Here is a 25,398-nt window from a genome sequence, read left to right on the forward strand (position 1 = left end):
GCAAGGCAGGGAGGCGAGCAAGGACATCGCCTGCAGCGGCTGCTGCGTCCAGGGAACAGCCTTGCCCTTAGAACCCTGCCCGACTGGTCTGTCCGTCTCCAAGCCCTCCTTCAAGACAAGGACACATTCATTCTGTTCCTCACTGTATCCTGGTGCCTAGGCTTCTAGGGTACGACAGGCACACAGGAGGACCTCAGGAGGTGTGCGCTACGTTGAGTGAGAGGGGCTAAGCCTCATCGGCACCAAATGAAAAGCACGACTTCCCCGGATCAACTTAAATTAGGCAAAGGCAGGGGACAGATACACTTACCTGCCGTCAAAGCACCTTCACCTAAGGTTCTGTAAGCAAGCCCTAGGAAAGTACACGAACACGTGCACACACACTCCCCCAACTGATTCTATAATAAAACCCAATCAATCATCACGCTGTCCTGTAACAGACGCTACCGATACAAAAACACGCAGACTGAATCTGGGATCTTTTACTCTTCCTGCGTGTCTCCCGGACGACTTCCAGTAAAGGTTCCAGACTGTAGATGCTGGAACATGCTAGGAGAGCTGCAGTATTGCTAGATCTCAGAATAAACTGTCTGCCTCACGCGAAAATAGCACCCATAGACCGATCAGGGGTAGACTGGCATTATTTACATTTTTAGGGTTCTGGGGAAAAGAAATCCAGAATTCGCCTGTGGGCTGGGGTTGGGGGCCGCTTTTGAAAACTGGCCAAAACAGATTCAGCCCATGTGCTTTTGGAAAAGAGCGCCGGAGACGGACAAAATTTCAGAGATGCCTCTGACACAACGCTTTCCTGCACTAGCCAGCATATGCCCCTCCAGTACTGCTGTTACCGGAGGTCCTAGGCAGGGGCCCCCCCATTCTAAAACTTTGGGGACAAGGAGCCCTGATGGCTGCCCTAAATGTTAGGAAGTGGGGCGCAGGAGTATTAGGAGATGCTGCCCCCCCCACCCCCAGCGCTGACCCTGAGGGGTGTGTCAGTGGCACCCGGAGCTTGTGAGATTCTCAGCAGGCGACAGTTCACAACTGCCCATCCAACCGCCTGCTGTGGACATAACAGATTTTCCGCCGAATGCCTGTTTTCTTTGTTTCTTAGGAGTCCCTGATGCTGGCAGCCAAACCCATGCCATTAATTTACCATTACGTGCTCACCTTTGTCCTGAAGCTAGGATTCAACTTTAGTTACGAACCACGCTGATGAAATGATGCCTACCTCTCGAGGTGTGCCCAAAATGCAATCACGGCGCGCAATTATTTTAAAGACACAGAAAACACAGCACCGTATGCAGCGAGAATGTCTCTGGCAAGTATCGTGAATCTTCTTTTATAGTTAAAGGGACAGACGGAGAAAGGGCGAGGCGATCTGCTCAAAGTTACAGTGTGAGTCAGGGGCAGAGCTGAGAACGTAACCGAAGCCTCGGGCTCCGGCTGCGTGCATCCTCTGTGAAGTCTTCTCCCGAGGCTTCTGGGCCCTTCCCCTGTAACCCTCCATTCCTGGAAGGCACGTCCCCCCTCCCCCCATATACAGTCGAGAAGGAAAAAGGCAATATTATCACTTCCTTCTTTCCTCTGAAATGACTCCTCCTGCCTTACCCCCCCCCCATCCCATCCTTTATCCCCAATTCACCAAGTCACAACAAAGGCACACTCATCCGGTCTGTTCAAAAAACAGTTACTACCCACTAGCCTCCCCGGCCCAGTCATTCCTGGGAAGGAACAAGGTCTTCAGTCTCCTGGTTCTTATCTTCGAGGAATTAATATAGCTGAGGGAGAACTGTAAGGGTGCGTGCGTGTGCTTTTAAAGAAAACAGAAGTCGAATGAAAAAGGCGGCAGCATAAAACACACCCTACAGACACGACTGCATGCCTGATGAGACGACTAAACAACATGCATTATGAGTCTGAAGGGCAGCCTCACAACGGGTTATTCTGCTCAGCGGAGGGTCAACAAAAGAGGGTTTGTCTGAGTTGGATCTTGAAGGATGGGAAGAATCTGGATATGCAGAGGGAGTGGGGAGGAGAGGGCATTTCAGGCAGGGGCAAAGGTTAAGCGATCGGAGTGAGCACAGAGCCCTAGAGGACGGTGACCGGTGAGTGGTGGGTCAAGGGCGTATCAGGGCGCAGGCTGGAGGGCGAGGAAGGGTCCAGCGAGGCCCAGAAAGCCACCGGGAATGAGGACGTCAGTACGCACGGAGCGGGGACCCACTGATGGCTCACGGCAGGCAGAGCAGGCTCAGAGCAGCCACATAGAAGATTAGGTGGCAACGTTTTTAGGAGAGAAAGAAGGGGGCTGGGGTACATGGAGGGCACTTGGGAGGTTCCCGAAGGGGGACCAGAGCGAGAGCCAGAGCGAGATGGAGTGGGGTACAAAATGCTGTTCGATTAGAAGCTTAGGAAGAGGAGGTGGCGCCTGGGGGGCTCAGTCGGTTGAGCGTCCGACTTCGGCTCCGGTCATGATCTCACGGTTCGTGAGTTTGAGCCCCACGACGGGCTCTGTGCTGACAGCTCGGAGCCCGGAGCCTGCTTCGGATTCTGTGTCTCCCTCTCTCTCTGCCCCTCCCAAGCTCATGCTCGGTCTCTCTCGGTCTCTCAATAATAAACATTACAAAAATTAAAAATAAAGTAAAAAAAAAAAAAAAACCACCAAAAACCAAAACACGTACTGGTGCTTTGGTGGATACTGCAAAAATGTCCTCAATTCCCGACCTTCTCTTGTTGCCAGGCCCTTGCGATGGCACTGCGCAGCCCCTCCCGTTGGGAGGTGGGCACACTTCCCCCGCCCGGGCCCCCAGGGGCAGCAGTGCCGGGGAGGTGATGGCCAGCTGTGCGCCTGCTCCGGGGGCTCCTGCGCGTCTCCCCTCTCTCTCTGAGCCCCGCCACCCCCGTGCGTCAGCCACTGGACGGTGGGAGCCACTAGACTCGTGAGCGAGGCCACCCCAGACCACCCAAGCGAGGCCCGGCCAAGCACGCCAGCGAGCCTGCGGAGACCAGGCAACCCGCCCAGACTCACGCTCGCGGACGGGGCTGCTGGCTTTTGCGGTCACCTGTCACACGGCATCACCGTGGCGATCGACACCCCACACAGACGTGCTATCTGTACCGGCACGTCCCGCACCAAGTGCCTGACTTCCGCACGGGACGCACCCGGAGAGAAAAGCACACGGGCCGGTTCGTACCTGAGGCAGGATGGTTAGGCGGAACGATCGGCTGGAGTTCTCGTCTCTCAGGTAGATGGAGATTTTAGGGAAGTAAGACCAAGGCGTCTCAGAATTCGTCCAGCAAGCCAGCTGGGACCCAGTCCAGAAACCATCAGAGAATTCTGGAATCTGGACAGAAAGAGAGCACGTGAGAAACCGTGACTCGTCTGGCGCGTCAAGAGGAAACCGCTCCCAGCTCTCCTCATCCCCTCGCCAGATGCCCGTGGCGGTAAACAACGTTTCCTCGGGACGGCCTGGCCGAGACAGCAGTCTTCTGGAAGGCGAGCGGTGATGACGAATCCCCAGCTATTAAGATCCCCCAGGCACACGGAGTCCTTACTGGTATCAGGCGCTGTTCCGAGCCCCCTGCAGCAGTAATTCCTTGAATTCTCAAAAAACCCCACCAGCACAGTATCACCCCACCCCACCCCCCAGCACTTTATGGGCGGGGAAACCGGAGCACAGGTGAAGGAACGCCAACGACCCTTTAGGAGAGAGAACCTTCCGAGCCTTTCGGGCATCGCCTCTCCTTTGAACTCCAAGCGCGGAACTCATCCCGGTGCGCAGCCCTGTGGGGGGCTCTCTGCTCTCCGGCGATATCGTTCTGCTCCTCCAGACATCAGCTCAGACGCCCTCCTGTCCAGGAAACCCTCCCCACCGTGCTGCTACCCCGTCATGCAGCTCTCCCCCTCGCTCTCTCTTCCTGCGGTGGTTAGAATTTGACATTTGTTGGTGGAACTGCCGAATTTCTGTTTCCTGCACCACAGTCTGAGTCCTTCAAGGACAGAGGCCTGCTGTCTGTCCCACCTGGCAGTTCTAACCCCGGGCCCCCAGGAGAGACTCAGGAAGCATCTGCGGGAAAAGCGAACAGCCAAGGCCACACAGCGTCCACCTGGGCCTCCCGCCCTGGGTCTGGATGGACAACGCCACCGGCACATGCCCACCAGTTGCCGAGTCCACAAGTCCAACGCAACTAACTCCCATCAGCTCACCAGGGCGAGCGTAGGTTCCGGAGGGCATCTTCCCGCACCTGCCGGCTCGAAGAGGGAAGAACCGTGCCGGGTGTGCCTCTTCGAAAACGGCCGGCAGAGCGAGGGCCCAGCTCAGGTCAGAACGAGAGAAGTGTGCGGCAGGAAGAGCTCTAGGAGTGTATGTGACAGGAACAGATCTAGGAGAGCCTGGGACAGGGGCACAGCTGGGACTGAGTGTGATGGAGCAAAGGCAGGAGGGCATGGGAGGGGGCGAAGCCAGGAGGGCAAGGGAGGGGGCGGGGCCAGGAGGGCAAGGGAGGGGGCGGGGCCAGGAGGGCAAGGGAGGGGGCGGGGCCAGGAGGGCATGGGAGGGGGCGGGGCCACGAGGGCATGGGAGGGGGCTCAGCTAGGAGAGCACCCACTTGGAGTAACAGGTGACTGTCACTGGGGAGACAGTGGAGAGAGAGCATCTCCAAGAAGCTGAGCTGAGCTAAGGGCGGGGGTGGGGGGCCAGCACGAGATGTGTCTGAGGGAGGACGGGAGATGCGTCTGAGGGAGGACGGACGGGCAGAGAAACTGCCTCAATGGGTAAAACCGAGGTCAGCAGTGGAGGCTGGTGGGGCGGATCGGAAGGAACAGAGGGGAGACACAGGAAATGATAGCGCCCTGGCATCTTCACCAGAGACCATTAAGAGAGATCTGAGCTGTGTGGCAAGCCAGTAAGGTGTCCAAGTGGGATGTGCACAGGCCACTGGTTCTTGCGTCTCAACTCCAGGGGGCGGGCCTGGCTAGAGTCACCGATGGGTGGTGATGTGGCGTCGATGGAATCCCTCCGAGAGAACACAGGGAGAAGGGAAGGGCCTAGGACCCACCCTGGATCAGGCTGGCAAAGGAGACCCCATGAAGAGGGTGCAGGGACCACAAGTCCAGGAGGAGGGTGTTATGGAAGCAGAGAGGAGGTAAGACAGGTAAGCAGGGATGGTGTGCAGGCCAATCGGGGCAAGAACTGAGAAAACTGGGTGTTGCTGCACAAACCCTGAGTGCCGTGTACTACAGGACCACACCCGGCAGGTGCAAGCCCCCCTCCACCCCGTCCTGGGCCACACAGTGGGGAGAAAATGCCCCAAAGTTTTTCGTCCTCCCACGGAACATCCATCATGAAACTTAGTGACTGATCTGTAAAATTTCTAATGTTGGCGTTAATATATTTTCACCTTTTATAAAAGTTAAGTCGAGTTGAACTGTGTATCAGAGGGCAGAATCCCCTGCTAGAGGAGCTGAGAAGGGTGGGGCTGTCATCTGCTGGACCCAGGGATGAGCTAAGACAAGGGCGGCCGGGCCTGCACCCGGGGAAGGGGGCCCCACATCAGTGCTGGGAGCGACACCGATGTGCAGACGGAGGGATCAGGCCCAGGGGGGTGCCCAGTAACTCACCGAAGGGGTATAGCTCTGAATCGGATGGGGGACCATCTACCTCCAAAGAGGTGTCTGTGAGTCCAAGGGCCTCCCGGAAGGCTAAGCTACGTGTCCTCGGGGGACAGTTTTGACCCTCAGATCACAGAGTTTGGGGTCAGAAGTCATCCAAAAGCAGGTGTCGTCCCGCTTCTGGATTTTACAGATGGGGAAGCGCTGGGCAGAACACAAGGGCACTTCACCTAGGGGGACGGGGAGCCCCGGTCTCTGCCATACACAGAACTCCCCATGAGGCTCCTCTCAAATTACAGACCTATAAACCACGCATTCCTAAAATCCCAGCTGAACAATCCAGGCCACGAGCCCGACATCTGCACTGCGTCTAACTCCCCAAAGCCGGCCATTTCCCGGGGCGCTTGGGTGGCTCAGTCGGGTAAGCGTCCGACTTCAGCTGAGGTCATGATCTCGCGGTTCGTGGGTTTGAGCCCCACGTCGGGCTCTGCGCCGATGGCGTGGAGCCTGCTTGGGCTTCTCTCTCTCTGCCCACTTGTTGCGCACGCTCTCTGTCTCAAAAATAAATAAACTTAAAAAAAAAAAAAGAAGTCAGCCATCCCCTTAACTGGAAAGAAACCCTACGCCACGACAAGCGAGAACACTGGCCATCGGTGGTCCACGTGCGCTGACCCAGGGACCCCGTCTGCCCTCCCTGGACTTTCTCGGCCCAAGACAGAGAGCCTGCCCGGGTCCTCCCCTCCCTGACACAGGCTCTGAGGTCACAGGGTAATTTCAGACAAGGCAAACACGTTCTGTAATCTCATTCCTTCTACCTCCTGATTTTCTCACAAAGTCCGTCGCCGCCGAACGGGGGCTGTGACGCCGTCTGGGGTCCCCGCGCCTGGCAGGCGTGGCCCGCTCTCTCCCCGCGGGGCTCACACAGGGGCTGGGGTCGTGGGCCCCGCACAGGCCGGGGCTGGCCACAGGCTGGCTGGGGTCACACGTACCCACGCGTCGAGCATTTCTGCAGGATAAGCCCGAACACATTTACGGCCCAGAATACTCCGTCTGAAGAGGCTCATGTCAGGTCTGCTGAGGACATTTTCACTACTGAAGAAAATCAGCATATGGCTCCTTATTTTAAGCATGGTCTGATTTGCAGCCAGCGTTCTGAATTTAGGGCACTAAAAACTTTACTTGCCACTTTTTTCTGATTCAGCAGATACGAGACAAGAGAGGAGGCTTTACTCTGGCTTTTGACCGCTGCTGCCTGGAAATCCTCTCAAGCTCAAAAAGGGCCTCGGCCCTGCGTCTGTTTCACGGCCCCTCTTCGTCCTCTCGGATCACCTGCCGCTCTTCCCATGACGGTCTCGGACTCTTGAAGTCTGGTTCAGGACAACCAAGAGCCCCGTGCTCCTCCCCATGCTTCTGCGAGAAGCCGTCACAAAGCAGCTGCTACGCATGTTCCGGTCGGGCCGGCATTCGTTCAGGAGAAAGACTCTGGGTGGGAGACGCGCGCTTTTGGTGACCTTGCAAGCGTGGCCCCGTGCAGACAGAGGCTTATGAAAACCCCCAAGAAGCTGAGGGAAACGTCTGGCACGCGTCTGAACAAGGAGCAGCAGCGGCACCGTGGTTTGAACATGAAACAGAGGCTTCCTCTCCCCGGGCATCACCGTGTGGGGGCTTTCTACCTCGGCCCTCACGACAGCCCGGCGACGAGGGCATGGAGACTCCGAGGGCTCGAATCCCACCCCGGGCACCTAGCTACGTTCAAGCGCGTCAGACCCCTGAAGCTGTGCTCTTCCCCGGTCAATGCCTTTGGTCCATCCCGTTGCCCCGAACCAACTGGAAAGTTGGAGCCATACTGGAACACCCGTCAGCCAGTTCTCCAAAATGCATGCCGCCCTTGGCCGTGGTTTTAATCATGATTACGTGGGCCTGATTTTGATTGACCTTCGTCTTCTGTGAATCACATTCTTTTATAGAAGTAAGGAATTAAAATTCCAGCACAGCTTGGATGAAGGCCAAAAAAAAAAAAAAAAAAAGAGTACAATTTTTGGTTTATTTGTTTTGTTTTACAGGCTGCAAATATATCCTTGGTCTACAATGTACTTTAATATAGAGTATTACCAAGTGGATTTTTTTTTCTTAGATTAAAAAAAAAAGTCCTACGCCCACTACACTATTGTTTGAAACACTAAACAGCATTGCACCTTCAAATCCAAGTCCTCTGAGGTTAAAGTGAAGAAATTCTTTGCTGGTTAAGAGTAAGACTGTGAATTTAATAAGTCATAGTTTAAAAAAAAAAAAACCCAACCCCTCAAAATCCTCGGATGACGACTATTGGAGTACAAAGCAGTACCCCTCAGCACGTGGTCATGACCTGGCGGTCCCCGAGATTTATCAGCGCCCCGAGGACTCACCAGAGACGTGCGGGCCACGGCTTCAACAACCGCATCAAACACCTTCTGGGGCAGGCGCAGAAGTGTGGTGCCGCTATCCACGATGGCTTTGTCTGCATTGTACTAGAACAGAGGAGAGTTGGCGGGGAAAAGGCACAGACATGAAACTCCATAATCGATGCGTGGCTGCAGCCTGCTATTGCTGTCATTGCTACATACGCATTCAGGCAGCCGTGGTCCCTCACTGGTGGCTAAATTCCTTTCCTATTCTTGGAACTTGGACACTAGCCCAAATGCTCACTTCCCAGATAAGGAAACTGAGGCCAGGAAAAGGAAGTGCCGTGACCGCCGTCCACAGCTCTCTCCATGCAGAAATTCCTCCATTTGGGGGCGCTCAAATGTCCTTGGAGGAGCCCCCGAGGGCAAAGACCCACTTGTCTTTCCAGACGGGCGCGACACGTTAATTACCACGTATACAAATCATACAAAGTCAAGTGTTAGCCCACAAATGGAGAAAGAGAAGGACAGAGAGTCTTTCTTTAACAGACACCCGCTACCTGCATTTGATGGAAGCACAGCCACGTTCAGGAAAAGGATCTCACACCCACACGTGGAATTTGTATTTTATTGTAGGCCCTCCCATTTGGCAGATAAGGGTCTCTGACGACAAACCCGGCTTTGGGGCCTATCGCAGTGCAAGGGAGCACCGCTTTATCGAGCTCTGACGGGTGTGCGTTTGGGAACTGGTGGCAGAAGGCACGGACCGTAAGGAAGCGATGGCAGGTGGGGATTTAATGAAATGCTGTGGTTTTTATAAACCATCCTGAAAGCTCGTTTGGGTTTGTATTTTTCATCCTGAACATTCTACAAACCAGGCCGACCTCGTCACGTTGTCCTCCTCATAATGCCATCGTGGCCACAAAGGAGCCAAACGCAGACAGGGCGTGAATACGGCTCACACGTGGCTTGGTGCCCCAGCTCTACACGTGTGCCTCCCGCGAGGACAGGCGAGGTGCGCCCCCTCGAGTGACAGCTGAGTGATGGGGAGGGCGCGGGGGGGGGGGGGCGAATGGAGGATTAAGCTGATGATCTGAGTTTCATTTTGCTTATTTCTAGCCCCCCCCCCGCCCCCCCCGCCGCCTTTCCCGGTCGCACTGACGAAACCTGTTCATTCCATTCTCTTCAACACAGTCCAGTCACCATCAGGCCCAGACGAACAGTGAAAGACGTGGCCCTTGGGACAGTCCTCCGCACACACCATTTTATGCTAATTTTCCCCTGCGAAGCCAAGTGACTGGAAGGAAACAAATTTTCTGGAAGGAGGAGTTCATTATCATACAAAAAAGGCCCTGTAACTTTTAATGTAATGAATCTATGATTTATCTTGTAACGTAACGGACCTTCTATTTTTCTATTCGGGTCCCAGCGGTAGTATTTAAGCGACCCAGCCACACAAGGGCAGACACAAAGAGATCGCGGTGCAAATACCTCTCTGCAGTCCAGATTAAGGCTCTGGCCTCCAATTTCCAATTTCAGAATTTCTATCTGGTAATACCACTCCTCCTTAATAGGGGTATACCAGATGTCTCCTTTGTACAAACTTGGTTCAATTCCACCCAGGACCTGAGAAGAAAAATATTTACGGGGGTAAGAAAAAATACGTAGGCATAGCAACACGTTACACAGAGAAAGCATGCGATCAGAAGGTGAATCCTCACTGGGATCAGTACCTTCACGTTATTGTGATGTTACAAAACAGATAGATATGCTTGAAAATTAAACAGGGAACGTTTGGGGGCCATGTATCCAAAGGTCCAACAATATCATACCCTAGTCTAATCGAGATGCTCTGGGGGTTTCCATTATGTAAAGGAAGTACATACAATTTAGCCTTACGGTCTCGAGACTTCGCTTCCTCCAAACACATGAAGCGAAATAGTTAACTGCGTTGATTGACGAGAATTTAGTTCCTCAGAGGACTTAGACTTACTGTCTTGCAATTGTGCGTGGAAAGCAGAACAAAAGAGCTTCCCTACCCAAAACTGCATGCTGTCAAACTATAAAACATCGCCCCATGAATCCTAGGCTGCCCTCTGTCCAGAAAAGGGGGTACATAAGGTATTAAGATCGTGTGTACTCGGGGCGCCTGGCTGACTCAGTCGGTTGAGCGCCCGACTTCAGCTCAGGTCATGATCTCACTGTTCGTGAGTTCGAACCCCGCGTCGGGCTCTGTGCTGACAGCTCGGAGCCTGGAGCCTGCTTCGGATTCTGTGTCTCCCTCTCTCTCTGCCCTTCCCCCACTCGCGCTCTGTCTCTATCAAAAAATGAATAAACGTTAAAAAAAAAAAAAGACTGTGTGTACTGTTAGCACACGAAAGCAACTGGGCTTGCTTCGATTAGAGGGGTTGTGGGCACGTGCCCAGAGGTGCCCTTCTTGTACATCGTCCCTGTCACCTCCTGCTTTAGACATCGGGGTGCAGGGCTCACTGAGGGGACGCCCAGGCCACAGCATATCCACAGCGCTGATGGCTTTGATCTGTCTGTGTAACAGAAAGCTTTCTGCTGTGTGCGCACGCATGCGCACAGAGACACAAAGGATATACAGGTGTGCCTGTCTCCCCACCGCACTGATGACATCACCAGCATTTCCCTCTGCTTCCCCAAGGCAGAGAAAAGCCCGCTCACCGCAACCCCTACGGTTCCTCACCTGCCGCTCCCCAACCCGCCAAAAACTGTTACCCTTCAAAGAAAAAAAATTTTTTAAGAAGCTTTAATGGATTTGGGGGAAGCAATGACAATCATCAGCTTTTGGATGGCAAGGTAATTAGGAAAGATAAAAATAATTCCCAATTGGATCCATTTTCTAAAGGTTCGAGAACAAAGGTTATCAAAATTCCACAGGGCTTCTGCATGCGCCCACGTCTACTATTCCTATCAGGGTGTCAATGAAACAGAAAAAACTGCCCGATTGATTTGTGATTTTGTCCCCCCCTTTAAGACTAAAAGATACCCACAAGACTACCTCCGTTGGTACCGGATCCAGCGACGGGCAGGCCCGCCCCACACATCTGCATGGAGAAGACGTTGGGGATTCTCGCTTGTGCCACCAGAGAATCAAAGAATGTCTCCAGGGAACTTGACGGCTGTAGGAGGGAAAACGGCGACGGCACAGATGAGTGACCCAAAGCAGACACCACGCGTGACGTACCAACTGTTTTCCTAATTTGTCTCACGGCTAAACAACAAACAAGCTGCAGTAATTCAGAAAAACCTACAACAGACTTCCCAGCAGGCGGCATTTTCCCCGCTGCAGCGGCTCTGGTGTAAAAATAAGACAGTATTTCTAAAACTGGAGCGATACGGTAGATGAGCGAGGCCCCTGCGCGGGGACGGCACGCAAAAAGAAGAGGGTGTTTGTAGAGCCACCACGACGCCGTCTCACTTGTCACCAGGACTCTCCGGGAGGCAGGGGTGAGACGTGGAAGTAGGTCGCCGATATGGGTGGTGAACTCTAATCGTGGCCATCTCAGAGTAACAAGAGAGCCGTCTCCAGGTGCGGCCTTTGTGGCTTCAGAAAACGTCACTCACTCCTTTCAGCCACGGTCGCCTGGCGCGCCGCGAGACACCTCTGATCACAGCACCCACTGAACGCCGGGGAGCAGGAAAGTAGCAGGGAAGGGACAGCCCTGGGATCCTCAGGTTGAAAAGCCCCTATTCGGGGCGCCTGGGTGGCGCAGTCGGTTAAGCGTCCGACTTCAGCCAGGTCACGATCTCGCGGTCCGTGAGTTTGAGCCCCGTGTCAGGCTCTGGGCTGACGGCTCGGAGCCTGGAGCCTGCTTCCGATTCTGTGTCTCCCTCTCTCTCTGCCCCTCCCCCGTTCATGCTCTGTCTCTCTCTGTCCCCCCCAAAAATAAATAAACGTTGAAAAAAAAAAAAAAAGAAAAGCCGCTATTCCCCGCGGGGCCCGAGCGGCCCGTGCCTCCCTTCCCGTGGCACTGGCAGTCACTTGGGCACCCCCAAGTCTCCAGGACTCGGAGGAAGAGGCACGGCGTGCGAGCAGCTCTGAGCTGGGGGTGGGCCTCCCCCTGGTGGTCTCAGGGCAGGTCAGGGACCTCCGGGCAGATTTTTGACAACTGGGCGATACCAATCACTTGGAGTTGTTAGTTTCTTATTTCATTTGAGAGAGAGAGAGAGAGAGAGAGAGAGAGAGAGAGAGAGAGAGAGAAAGCTGGGGAAGGGCAGAGAGAGAGGGAGAATCTCAAGCAGGCTCCGTGGGGGTCAGCACAGAGCCCGACGCGGGGCTCGAACCCACAAACCGTGAGATCATGACCTGAGCCGAAACCAAGAGGCAGGCGCTCAACCGGCCGAGTCACCCAGGCGCCCCTCGGAGCTGTTGGTTCTTGACGGAAACTCGCCGGTGGTGGCACAGGTGCCATTGGCACATTCTGACCCCCGACGGTCACCGGCAGAACTATTTGCTGCCTGTAAGAATTAAAACTGAAATTCTGGAGGGAGTAGGAGAAGAGCCCGCTGGCAAAGAGAAATCTTCCCACGGATTTAACTCTGTTGTCTCTGGCCTCCTAGTCCTGCTTCCACGACTCTCTGCCAGGAGTCGGCATGATCTCTGTACGCGAGGTGGGCAGAGGACTTGGCATCTGGGTCGATGACGGAGAGACAAAGTCCCCTCCCGCAGGAGGCCGGGTGTGGTGCTGACCCAGGCCGCCGTGCCTCCGGTCACCCGCACGGGAGGCAGCGAAGTAAATAAACGCTGCCTGGAACTAAATTCTGGCTCCATCCCTTGCCAGCCGTGTGACTTGTTCCTTTGTTTCTTTATCTGGAAAATGGGGAAATAATAGCCTCCTGGAGCTGTCGTGGGACTCAAATGGGTCCATACGCACAAAGGGCTTGGAATAGTGCCTGGTGCCCGGCAAGGGATCCATTGTTACTCTGTCGAGTCACTTTTCAGGAGGACGGCGCCTCAGGATCCCTCTTGAGGTTTAAAAACATGCAGGTGCCAGGATCAACCAAGAGAACTGGGTCCAGGAGGCGCGTAGGGGGACCGAGACACCACACGCCGTGGTGGCCGCTGAGTGGCTCGGCCAGTCTCTTCCAGACCCCGATCCAGACTGCGCCGCCTGGCACGGGTCTCCCGCCACGCGCCTCGCCCCACCCATCCCGCGACTGTCTCCCCCAGGCTGGGACGGGACCCCATCGCTGGCAATCTCGGAATTTCACGCACAAAAAGGTCACGTGGGGAGTCCGGACACCCAAAGGGACCCCGGAGTCATTACTTCCCGGGAAGTTTATTATCAACATTATCAATTCCGGGAAATTCAGCTTCATTCTATCACCCTCCAAATGATCCGCCATGACACCAACCGGGCACACACCTTTCGCGGTCAATGTCAGGTAAACAGGGAATGGTTTGTCCCTGGTCACGCTGTCAGGGAAATCGTATTTAGGAAGGCAGGTGATTGGGGCGCCTGGGTGGCTCAGTCGGTTGTGTGTAGGACTCTTGATCTCGTTGTGGTTCATAGGATCGGGCCCCGCGTGGGGCTGTGTGCTGACAGCTGGGAGCCTGCTTGGGATCCTCTCTCTCTCTCTGCTCCTCCCCCTCCTCTCTACCTCCCAAAATAAATAAAAATAAACTTAACAAAAAGGAATGTAGGTCAAGAGCCTGCAGATTTCCCATTAAGTTCACCACACAGTACTGAGAGAAAAAGGGGGCTCCAGAACCCCCCAGGGTCTGCAGACTGGCTCTGGGCAAGGAAGGTAAGCTTCTCTGACCCTCAGTCTGCACAGCCACAAAATGGGAGAACACGGCCTTCCAAAGTTGGCCTCATGGGGAGGTCTCGAGATTCAAGGGAACCAACATCCTGTGATGTGCCTCACGGGCTGTCTCTCCTTGAGAAGCCACAGGGTTGGGAACCTCCCCCGACTCCTCCCTGCTGCCCCCTCCCCGCCTGGCCCCCCCTGCACCGTTTACTAGTGGGCTTGGGCTGGAATAAACATCCTTGCAGGGAGAGCAAACAGGCCTCCCCTCCTGGGCCCTCACGGACCACGGGGGGCTCTGCCGTTACTGGGTGGGTAGGTCCCACATGCGTGCGCCTTGTGGTTTCACACTCCGCTCTGGCTCCAAGCCTGGCACGGAACAACGAGAAGGGCAAGGTGTGGTGCCCACCGCAGACTAGGTGGGGTGACCTCCCGCTTTGCTCAGGTGTGCACAGCCCGAGCCCGGGGCACACCCTGGGTCCTAATCTGCTGGCCTCTGGCTCCCTTCCTGGTGGAAATCCCCGGGCCTGTGAGCAAGCCCGCCCCCCCACACTCCTGCACACCAACCTCCCTTCCTTTGGGCCGGCCTGAGTCCAAATGTTTGGAGAACATTCAATTCTGTCTTTCCCATTTTGTGCAGGTTCTGATGCTGAAGAGAGCGAGGGTTCCACACTTTCCCCGCGCGCCTCCTGGGCCACTGGCTGGCGGTCCCTAGGACGTGCGTTCAGGCCCCATTCGGGCTCCGGGGTGGGGGGTGTCTGCAGGGGTGTCTGCAGCCACAGCAAGAAAGCACGAAGCTCTCCTCCGTGGTGGGGAGCCTCCCGGCTGAGGTTCAGGACCTCCTACAGGCTCCGTGTCTCCACGCGAAGGTGGGAGTTTAATAAATGTCTTTTCGGGGCGCCGGGGTGGCTCAGTCGGTTGGGCATGCGACTTCGGCTCAGGTCATGATCTCGCAGTCCGTTGAGTTCAGGCCCCGCATTGGGCTCTGGGCTGATGGCTCAGAGCCTGGAGCCTGTTTCAGATTCTGTGTCTCCCTCTCTCTCTGACCCTCCCCCGTTCATGCTCTGTCTCTCTCTGTCTCAAAAGTAAATAAACGTTAAAAAAAAAAAAGTGTGTTTTCTTTTGAACCTACCCGAAGAAAAACCCCTCACCACCATAATTCAAGTGATTCAGGTTCTGTTAACATTTTTACACGGCAGAAGTAAAACAGGCAGAACTAAGACAAATGAGGGAAAGTAACGCTTTGGGTGCATCTTGGCAGGAAAGTTCGAAGGACTGCACCGTTTACCTTAAGCTTCAGACGCCCAGAAACACGATGCGCTCTGTGACCACGGTCTGCTTCCACCATGGGAGTCTCACGGACCGCCTGTGCCCCGCGGCCCGGACCCACCCGCCGCCCGTCCGAGCACTGGCCCCAGACGCGTCCCCCCTCTGACTCACTCAGGTCCACGCCGGCCTTACCTTGGCCAGGGCAGCATACGCGAGTCCCAGAATCCCGTTCCATTTGACGCCGGGCAGAAAGAAGTTCTCGGATTCGAAGATGGTGGCAATGTTGACAAGAAATGAGCCATTGAAGCCTTTCGGGATGGTGACCACGTCCTCCCCCACGAAGCCCGTCCAGCTCCCTTGCGTGTACTTCACAGTGACGTCAAAGCCCTTGGAGTGGTACGTGCTGGACCTGGCGGAACACGAGGGAAGGCATCGTATTCGTCTGTGAACCCGCGTGCTGACACGGCGGCCGGTCCCCGTGGCGGAGACCGCTGTGCTAAGCGCCGGGGGGGGCTCTGACGGTCAACTCTTCAGGACTAACAGTGGCCCTGCTGACGAAGTGGCATTTCCCACAAGACACGATCGCTAACGTCTGGGTGGCAGTGGTTCCGTGCCACGTGTGAGGGAGGTACCGGGGTCGACATCTGCCCCTGTGAAGCCAGTAAGTCAGGGGCTTTACTTAACTGGATGAGCCTTTGAAGGCAGAAATCAAACCTGGGCACCTGCCTGGCCCTCTGGCTTCACAGGGGCCCTGCAGTGGCTTCCCTTTGACACAGGGAGGGGCCGCGGGCAGTGGCCCGGGGTTCAGATTCACATGTACGATCAGTGTGAAAATACCAAGTGATCCCCTCCACCTCCACGGCCTTCCTCCTGATGTCACAGGCTCCTTCTCCAGGTTGTCCCCAAGGCTCCAAAGCTCATTATACTCACACCAAAATATGGGGGATACCAAAACAGGAAGGGATTCAGACGATGGTCAGGGCAGAGGAGAATCCTGCCCTTGGGGAGACCGACAGTAAACAAACGAATACACAAAATTCCAAGTGGTGATAAAGAGTGTTAAGGACTCTCCAGAGAATAAATCGGTGGGGGGAGGGGGGGGGTTGGCAGTGACGTGGAGGTGACCCAGGCGTCTGCAAAGCAACCACATGTGTGTGAGACATGCACAAAGACAATGAGCCACATAGGAAGGACATTCGGGAGGGAGGACGGCAGGTGTCAAGGCCCTGTGGTGTCCCAACCTGTAAGGTAATTCTCTTACCCAGCTGAGTTTAAAAACTCTGCTGATTTACAGCAAAGGACCCAAAGAATGTCTCCAGGCAAATATCTGAGCATTCACACCACACTCACCCTAGGAAAACTGTCCACTTCCTCAGAGAAGTGTCAAATCACCAAACAGATCAGTGGAAAGTGCCCCCATTTGCCTGTGGTTTTTATTTCGCTGATTTATCACTGAACACTCAGTCCTTGTTGTAGGATTACATGGACTAACGCAGTCTTGCCTGAGGTCAGGAAGGAAGTTAAATCGGAGATGATATGACCTCTTTTGGGTGGGGGTGGGGTGGGGGGGGCGCGCACATCTCTTAAGCTTTAAATATATTTGACAGTTTTTAATTCGGTAATCGCGCTTCTGAGAATTTGATCCTAAGGAAACGCCCATGATGCAGGTGGAGATTCAGGTACAAAGACAGCCATTATGTTTTATCTGTAATAGCAAATGGTTGGAAACAACCTAAGCGCCCAGTAGAAAGGACACAGTTTAGCAAACCATACTATATCTCTATGACGGAATATTACATAAAACCGAAACAGACTAAGTCATTTTCAACGACACAGGAATACGGTACAAGAAAAATGTCGGTGGCTCCCTTGGGTGGTGGGGTTTGTAGGGGAGACTCCCCTTGTTTTTTAGGCCCATCTACAATTTCTGCATACTTAACTTCCACAATCAGAAAAAAAAAGAGTTATTTTTAAAATGTCTGGCAGACACGGGGCACCTGGGTGGCTCAGTCAGTTAAGCATCTGACTCTGGATTTCTGCTCAGGTCACAATCTCGCACTTCGCGGGTCGGGCTCCGTGCTGACAGGGTGGAGCCTGCTTGGGATTCCCTCTCCCTCTCTCTCTGCCCCTCCCCTGCTGGCATGCGTGGGAGTGCCCTCTCTCTCTCAAATAATAAATTTTACAAACTGGCAGAAGATTTTTGGAGAAATTTGATCTCCGTTAACTTCGTAATGGGATACAAACTGTACAGAATGGCTGCTTTTGATATTTGCCCTCTTGGATCGCTCTGCCATGATCTCTAAGGGGCGGCAGCATTAAGTGACCACCTCGTGTGCACCTGTCTCCTGACAAGGGAGAACACAGAAGAGTGAGGGTGGAGGGGTCCACGCACACGGAGAACTAGGGGACCCATCAGAAGTCGCACGTGTAAGGCAGTCAAGGTCACTGAGACGCGGGCACCCAAGGGTTGCTGTAACACCCAGTTTACCGCCAGCACTAATTCAGGTGTGCCTGATGTGTGGCAGGGGCTGCACGCAGCGACGGTGACCCGCAATGAAACCACTGAATTATTCGGGCCCTGCTGACAATCTCGGGTCATTCCTCGAGTCCGCAAATCCACCACTGCTAACGAGAGCGGCTACCTAGGATCCAGTCCAGGGTCAGCACACTGTTTCTGGAAAGGGCTAGAAAGCAAGTGCTTTACCTTTGGTGGGTCATGTGATCTGTTCCAACTCCCCAGCTATGCAAATCTAATGAGGACGGAGGCCACAGACGGTACATAAACAAGGCGCTGTTGTATTCTAGTAACGTTTTATGAACAGAAACACACAGCAGGTTGGGTTGTAGCCTGCGGGTCCTGGTTTGCCAACTTCCGATCTAAAAGATTAATTATCTCGGGCGCCTGGGTGGCTCAGTGAAGCGTCTGACTTCGGCTCAGGTCAAGATCTCGCGGGTTCATGAGATCGAGCCCCGAGCCGGGCTCTCCGCACTGTCAGGGCAGAACCTGCTTGGGATTCTCTTCTTCCCTCTCTTCTCTTCTGCTGCTCACGCTCTCTCTCTCTCAAAATAAATAAACAAATAAAAATTTAGAAATAAAATAAAAAGGCTGCCTTAATAAATGTTAAATGATCAGTTATCTCCCCAAAACCACCTGAAGTACCACAACCGTCTTTTGAGAAGTTGTTTTATTTCTACTGTGCCCAGAGTATAGAACACTCATTAGAATTTGCTAATATCGTCGGAGTCTGAGCCAGCCTCTTACATGTATTTGGCGTGTTTTCTCCACTATCCTGACCAGCTTGCTACTCCCCTCATGGGGGAGGCATTCTGGATATTTCAGTGCCACCCGCAGAGCTGAGAGGCAGGTGATGTCACGCTGACTGCATTCAACCGCTTACTAGCTGTGTGATAAGGGCCAGGTTGCTTAACCTCTCTGTGCCTCTGGCTGAAAGGCGACAACACAGCACCACACCTCGTGCGGTGGTTTAAGTTTGAGGAACAAGAGTTAATACTGGAAAGCGTTTAGAACAAAGTCCCCGGGACACAGCAGGTACGCAACGAAAATAGCTGCCATTATTGTAATTATCTAATCACTTGCTATCTTTATTCAATCTAGGAACTACTATTAGAAGAGGTAAGAATTTTTGTTCCCTGAAAACGCTCCTACAGAGTTACTCTTACTGAATTCCCAAAACGGTCTCATTTGGAAGTCCAGCCATCCCTCGGAAAGGGGGTTAGTCTGTCGAACGGCTTGGTTAAGGTGGTCAGGAGCGGCGGAGGGGGCTTGGTGTCTAAAGGCAGCGTTCTCCTGCGTCCTAGAGAGGTGCGGTCCAACAGAACTGGCCGCAGTGACGGAAATAATACAAATCGGTGCTGTCCAACATGGTAGCCGTAGGGGCCACTGAGCGGTAAAATACGATTGCAGGGTGACTGAAGAGGTAAACTGATTTCACCTAACGTTACGTATTTTCAACAGCCACATGCGGCTAGCAGTCACCCCTGTAGAAAGCACAGCTGTGGACAACGCGAGAAAAAAGTAAATGCATGCTGTCTGAGCTCCCCGAAACGAACCTCAAAGGGCGAACACCTCAGGGATGAATGGTAAGCAGCTCTGAGGGTTATGGACACATAGTTTCCGGGACTGAATTAAAAAAGAAAAGTCTTGGGGTGCCTGGGTGGCTCAGTTGGTTGAGCGTCCGACTTCAGCTCAGGTCACGATCTCATGGTCCGTGAGCTCGAGCCCCGCGTCGGGCTCTGTGCTGACTGCCCGGAGCCTGGAGCCTGTTTCCGATTCTGTGTCTCCCTCTCTCTCTGCCCCTCCCCCATTCATGCTCTGTCTCTCTCTGTCTCAAAAATAAATAAAAATGTTAAAAAAAAATTAAAAAAAAAATAAATAAATAAAAAAGAAAAGTCTTCCTCTGCCTTCACGCTCTAACATCCTACTCATTGGCACTAAAATGCTGTGGCTCTCAAGGGCTCCGCTCACTAATTAGCGACACTGAGAGAGAACCCCACATTGGCTCCTCCCATGGCGTCCGTTCTGGGCGCTCAGAAACCCCAATCGATCAAGGATGCAGGCAGCCAGGAAAAAGTCTGCTCACGGCAATAAAACCCACTTGGAACCAGGGGCGCCTGGGTGGCTCAGCTGGTTGGGCGACCGACTTCAGCTCAGGTCGTGATCTCACAACTCGTGAGTTCGAGCCCCGCATCAGGCTCTGCGCTGACAGCTCAGAGCCGCCCGGAGCCTGCTTCGGGTTCTGGGTCTCCCTCTCTCTCTGCTCCTCCCCCACTCACGCTCTGCCCCCCTCTCTCTGTCAAAAATAAACAAACATTAAAAAAAAAAACCCACTTGGAACCCAGTTCAGGAGTCATTCTGCCTCTGAGTGTTGCCCGGAACACAGGAGTGGAAAGTGAAATCAACAAGCAGAGGAGAAAAGAGCCACAGAACATTGTAGTGTTTTGAAAGAAACCCTCTGTTGCTTTCAGAGGACATAAAAAGAGAAGGTGTAAGGGCAGAAGTGAAGAGTGGGGTCCTGAGGTCTGATCTGGTTCTCTTAAACCACCGCACCCCGGGAACGTGGAACCTCCGGAAGAATGCAGCCAGGGGCTCTTCTGCCTGTTTGGGGGTTTGGAACCTACCTTTGGGGTTGCTGGGCTGGCCCAAGTGACCAGATACTCCCTCCCCTTCTCTGCTCGCTCTGGGAGTGACCGGACCAGAGTGGGTGGGGCCACTGATGGCCCTTGGGGCTGCTCAGCTAGCCTGTCTATCCTGGAGACTCGTCAACACCCTCAACAGTGGCCAAAGCTCATGGGCTCCAACAGTCCCGTCTGGGACAGGCAAACCATGGGTGGGCTTGAGAAATGATCTAAATCATCAAATGTCCGCATCGTCGCACACGGAGACAGGAGGCATTTCTTGGGGGCATCAGGGGTCCAGCTCAGCCTCCTTCAGTTGGTCACCGGTAGTCCCCTAACATCCTAATTCTACCGACAGGCATCGACTGCTCCTTTGCCACGACTACCCTGGGGGTTTCACCCCGCATGGAGTATGGGAGGAGGAGACATTTTAATGGAAAGATGTTTAATTTCCCGAAGAGATTAGTAGAAGGTCAGGGGAATGAGTATGTCGGCTCTTTAATCAAGCCAATTGGCCAGAGGCTATTTTATTGGCTAAAAAAGAAGTACATCTAAAGAAATACACAATCTTCTTTTTGCCATGTAGAAATTCATCGGAACGTCTGCCACCATGAAAGGAGGGCTTCTGATGGGAAAAAGCTACACAAATGATTAATGGTAGTCTGACGGCTCATTCCATAAATCAAAGAACTCTTGTCAAAGAACCCCAAGCCAAAGCTCCAATTACTGGGAAATGTTTCAGGAAGCATTAAACCTGAATATCCAAAGACTGGGGGACTTGAATCAGAGGCTGACAAACCCAACCAGGAACCTTATTATAACTGAGGGAGATCAGAGGGACAGGCAAACACAGAAACATCATAGAGCGGGCAGCTACATCTCAGAAAAGAACCCTTTGTCAGAAACTAAGAAGGGAAGGGAGAACGTTCTCTTGGCATCCATCAAATACAATGGGGGAAAGCATACCGTAGGCCAACTGTAAAGTCAGCTCAAAGCAACAGGCAAATTAGTAATACATAATTTACACAGAAAATGCTCCTATCTTTCCAATATTAAATCTGCGTCAAATAGAAGCCTGGGAGAAACATGGCGGGGCGGGGGGTGGGGGGCACAGAGGAAGGGAGAGAAAAGAACGTTGGCGTAAATCTGAGCGAGTGCTTAACCTGCAGACGCCCGCTGTTAGTAGGGACACCACTGACTGAGCAGAACCGGCCCCAAACTCAGAAATGTGATGCTTCACGGAACAGTCCTCTTAAAAGGCCGGCCAGAGGCCCAAAATGTGGGTGATGTCTTCTGGGTACTGAGAACTTTTCAGCATCACCTGTGAACCAAGAAGGTGGGCTCAGGTCTGGGCGACAGAGCCAGGGGCGTCCCCCGCCCGCTGGTAGGTTCTGTTATCTCTGCTCGTCCACGTGTGGACAGCCCAGGAGACCCTTGAGGGCCCCAAAAGCTGGTAGGGAGCCCTCAGCCCTCCTGTGCCAGTTAGCGGGAGGGAAGGCTTAGCCATCGGGAGAGCTACAGACGTTCTCACGAGTTTCACCTTAAACGAGGCTCAACACCTAAATATGAGAAACAGAAACATCTGCCGCCTGACCACAAACCCGGCCGCAAGGTTAGCGGCGAGGTTAGAAAGACGTGTCCTCCCGAAGCCTGAGACGGGACCACTGTCCGACCAAACCGTGAACAAAGCAAAAGGTAAACGAGAAAAGACCCCCGCAGGCTACGCTCGGGTAAATACCGTACACGGTATTTGTAACGTTGCCTGCAACCTACCGCGGTTTCAATAACCGCATCTGCGTGGCAGAAGGGACTGGCTTGCAAAGTGCTCTTTTGGCCTTTATTGATCCCTGGCTGTGGGCGCTTGCCCAAGCCCTACTGTCTACCCACCGGGAAGGGAACACTCATCCACAGGGTTAAATCTGCACACTTGAGGGGCGCGTGGGTGGCTCAGTGGGTTGAGCGTCCGACTCTTGATCTCAGCTCAGGTCATGATCTCACGGTTCGTGGGTTCGAGCCCCGCGTCGGGCTCTGTGCTGACAGCTCGGAGCCTGGAGCCTGCTTCGGATTCTGTGTCTCCCTCTCTGCCCCTCCCCTGCTCGTGCTCTCTCTCTCTCTCTTTCAAAAATAAACATTAAAAAAAACTTTTTTTAAAAAATTGCATCCTGGAATCTAATGTGAGTACACACATCTCTCAAATGTTGGCTTCACTCTACTGAACTTTCTCCTACTGTCTCTCGTGTCTGCAGATCCGTGATGAAAACCAGAGCTACCCCAGGGGAGGAAAGCCACTAAAGACACAGCTGAGCCTCGAGTACGAGGTTCAGAGCATAGGGAGTGTGCTGCACATGCGTGTTCTGAGCACAGGGCAGGTGTGGGGACACCAGGTACGTGTCGCGACTACAGCCTGCAGTGTGAAGAAGACGGAGGGCTAAGGTTGCTATGCCACCCAGATACATTTTTTTACGTATTTTTAATACGCATTTGCACTTTCCAGAGATGCGAGCCAACCCGGGGAAGGTGACACTTTTGGGGGAGGGACAACTTTACCAAGATTCTTCGCCTGTTTGTTAAATCATGTCACCAACCCAAGCCGCTCTGGGGGTCTGAGTCCACTTCAACCCTCCTTCTCCCCCTCTGCACTGGCTGCTGCAAGGCCCCCGGGGATGCTCACAGCCTCATGTGCCCCCACCTCCCAGCCCTCCCACTGCAGCCGACCCAGAGTGTGCACAGACCAAGGTACCGACCACCTCTGTCCACATGACCGCTTTCCATCCTCCCCGTACGGTCCCGGGGCGTCTAGACTTAACACATGCAGGTAAGCGATACTGCCTTTCCAATTTATTCAGGGCATTCCGAAATACTTGCTAGAAAAAGGGAGTGTGCCAGGGCCGAAGGTTCAGGAACTGTTGACCTAGGAGCTTGATCTTGGACAAGTCTCTTGGCCTCCTGGGCCTCCTGTGCTACGTGAATAAAATCAAGGTCTGGACCAAGTCCAAGTCCTGCTCTAGGACGAAACAGTCCAGACTGAGCAGTTGGGGGCAGAGGATGTGGATGGACGGCCCATCAGAAGGGGAAAGGGCAGAGGGTAGCCCCCAGCCTCGTGCACACGCGCGTGTGCACACACATACGCCCCCCTGCTGCACGTCTGTGGCTACAGCAAAAGCTCTGGGGCACCCACAAGTCTTCTTCTGTCATAAACAGTCACTGGCTGGGAAGTTCGCCCCGGAATTTCAGTAACGACAGGTTCTCGGTGCACGGGGTCGTACACTAAGCCACAGGCTCTTCGAAGGACGGGCCCACGGGGTATCTGGTGGCCCCACGAGGCCTGCCTAGCACCTGCCACCACTGCTCTCCAGCTGTGCCTACAGAGGACCACATCTGTTGTGCCACCAAAATGGAGACCGAGTTGTGGCATCGGGAGAAGACAGGCGGGCACTTCTCCCACACGGGGCGACGTCTCCTGCCTTACTATCGACGCCCACAGTTTTCTGAAGCTTCCCAATTGTTATTTTCCCTCAACCAAAGCTGGGGAACAGAGACTGCGGACGAGGAAAGTGAGCAGGGAGGCATGTAGAGGACGGGCAGCAGGACACTGAATGTGGAAGCTCAGGGTCAGGCAACGGCTCACCAGCCTGAAGAGCCAACCGCATTCCCCTTATTTGTTTTCTCTGTTTAAGGTTAAACTTTAGGGTCACAAAAAGAGACGTGAAATCGAAATGTGCATGGCATTTGGGCAGCAACGGCACCCAGAAGACGGCGACTCTGACCCCGTGGGCTCCTCTGGGGCCCAACGCTGCCACGAGGCCCTGGGGGCCGTCCCGGGAGCCCAGCGGGGGCTGCCCGATGCCATCCAGGCTCCACACTGTTCTCAGGTGCCTGCCCCGCAATGGCAGGCTGGGAGCCCTGTCCTCAGACTGAATGTTCTGTGCTCCTTTCTAAGCGAGTCACAGAAGTGGTCCCAGTGAACCACACCTTGACCACCATTGAACTTCGGGACAGCAAAGGTGGCCCTCCGAGCAAGCCCAGGCCGCGGCCCGGAACAGCCTCACGCTGACGCCTGACGCTCCCCTCCCGGCTCGAGCCCCCCCCACATCAGGACTAGAGGGGCTCGAGGACCGTCAGAGGACGGTGTGCTGTCTGCAAACCGGGTGTGACTACAAAAAGGCCAGCTGACTCAGATTTTTATCAAGTCAATGCCAGGAGAAGGCACCACAGCTGATAGGAGAATCCTCCTATGGATTCCCCTGGAAGGAGTTCATACCTGTGTGTACACGCATACCCAGACAAGTACACGACTCACAGGAAAACACACAACCATATACTCACAGCGAGATCAACACATACACAACCGTATACACATATGCAAATATCTACATACACACAGATGTCTACACATGCACACAAAGGACCCACAACCATATGCACGTATGCAAGTATCTACATACACAGATGTCTACACATGCACACAAAGGACCCACAACCATATGCACGTATGCAAATATCTACATACACACAGATGTCTACAAACACACACACAACCATATACACAAATACATACACAACCATACAAACGTATGCAGGTATCTACACATAACACAAAAACATATGCATACACATAAATATACAATAATCATAGACACATACAAATATGTACATATACACAAATGTCTACATATACACAATGATACACAGTCATATAGACACATAAACATACACACAACCATATACACATATGCACAGATATCTATACATATACAAATATATACATATACTTACAACCATACACACATATGAATATACACACAACTATTTACACATCTACACAGATATCTGCACATATACACAAAGACAATCATATACACATACACAGATATCTACACATCTACATACCCACAGATATATACACAACCATATACACATATACACGAATATACAATCATATGCACAACTATACACACGTATGTAGCTATCTACATTACAAATAAATATTTACATACACATAAATATACACACACACACAGATATCTATACATATACACAAATATATACATACACAGATATACACACACCATATGCTCAAATATACACACAACCGTATACACATATGCACAGATATCTACACACATACAACCATATACACATACACAGATATCTGTGCATCTATATACACACAACCACATACACATACCCACAGATATATACACAACTATATACACATATACATATATA

At 53.2% G+C, this 25,398-nt stretch overlaps 1 protein-coding gene across 4 annotated transcripts in view; it reads right to left on the bottom strand.

Annotated features, from left to right (window-relative positions):
• BACE2 (beta-secretase 2) overlaps nt 1-25,398 on the bottom strand; it is a 113,431-nt gene that overhangs the window by 49,189 nt on the left and 38,844 nt on the right. For all 4 annotated transcript variants that reach the window (XM_045036592.1, XM_023238716.2, XM_045036593.1 and 1 more), the window contains exons 3-7: nt 15,226-15,442; nt 11,007-11,135; nt 9,481-9,615; nt 8,014-8,115; nt 3,192-3,341 (exon numbers count right to left, since the gene is read on the bottom strand). In XM_045036592.1, the coding sequence (XP_044892527.1) occupies nt 3,192-3,341; nt 8,014-8,115; nt 9,481-9,615; nt 11,007-11,135; nt 15,226-15,442 (733 nt within the window). The remainder of the gene's footprint in view (nt 1-3,191; nt 3,342-8,013; nt 8,116-9,480; nt 9,616-11,006; nt 11,136-15,225; nt 15,443-25,398) is intronic.

The sequence above is a fragment of the Felis catus genome, chromosome C2, assembly GCF_018350175.1.
Source record: "Felis catus isolate Fca126 chromosome C2, F.catus_Fca126_mat1.0, whole genome shotgun sequence".
NCBI lineage: Eukaryota > Metazoa > Chordata > Mammalia > Carnivora > Felidae > Felis > Felis catus.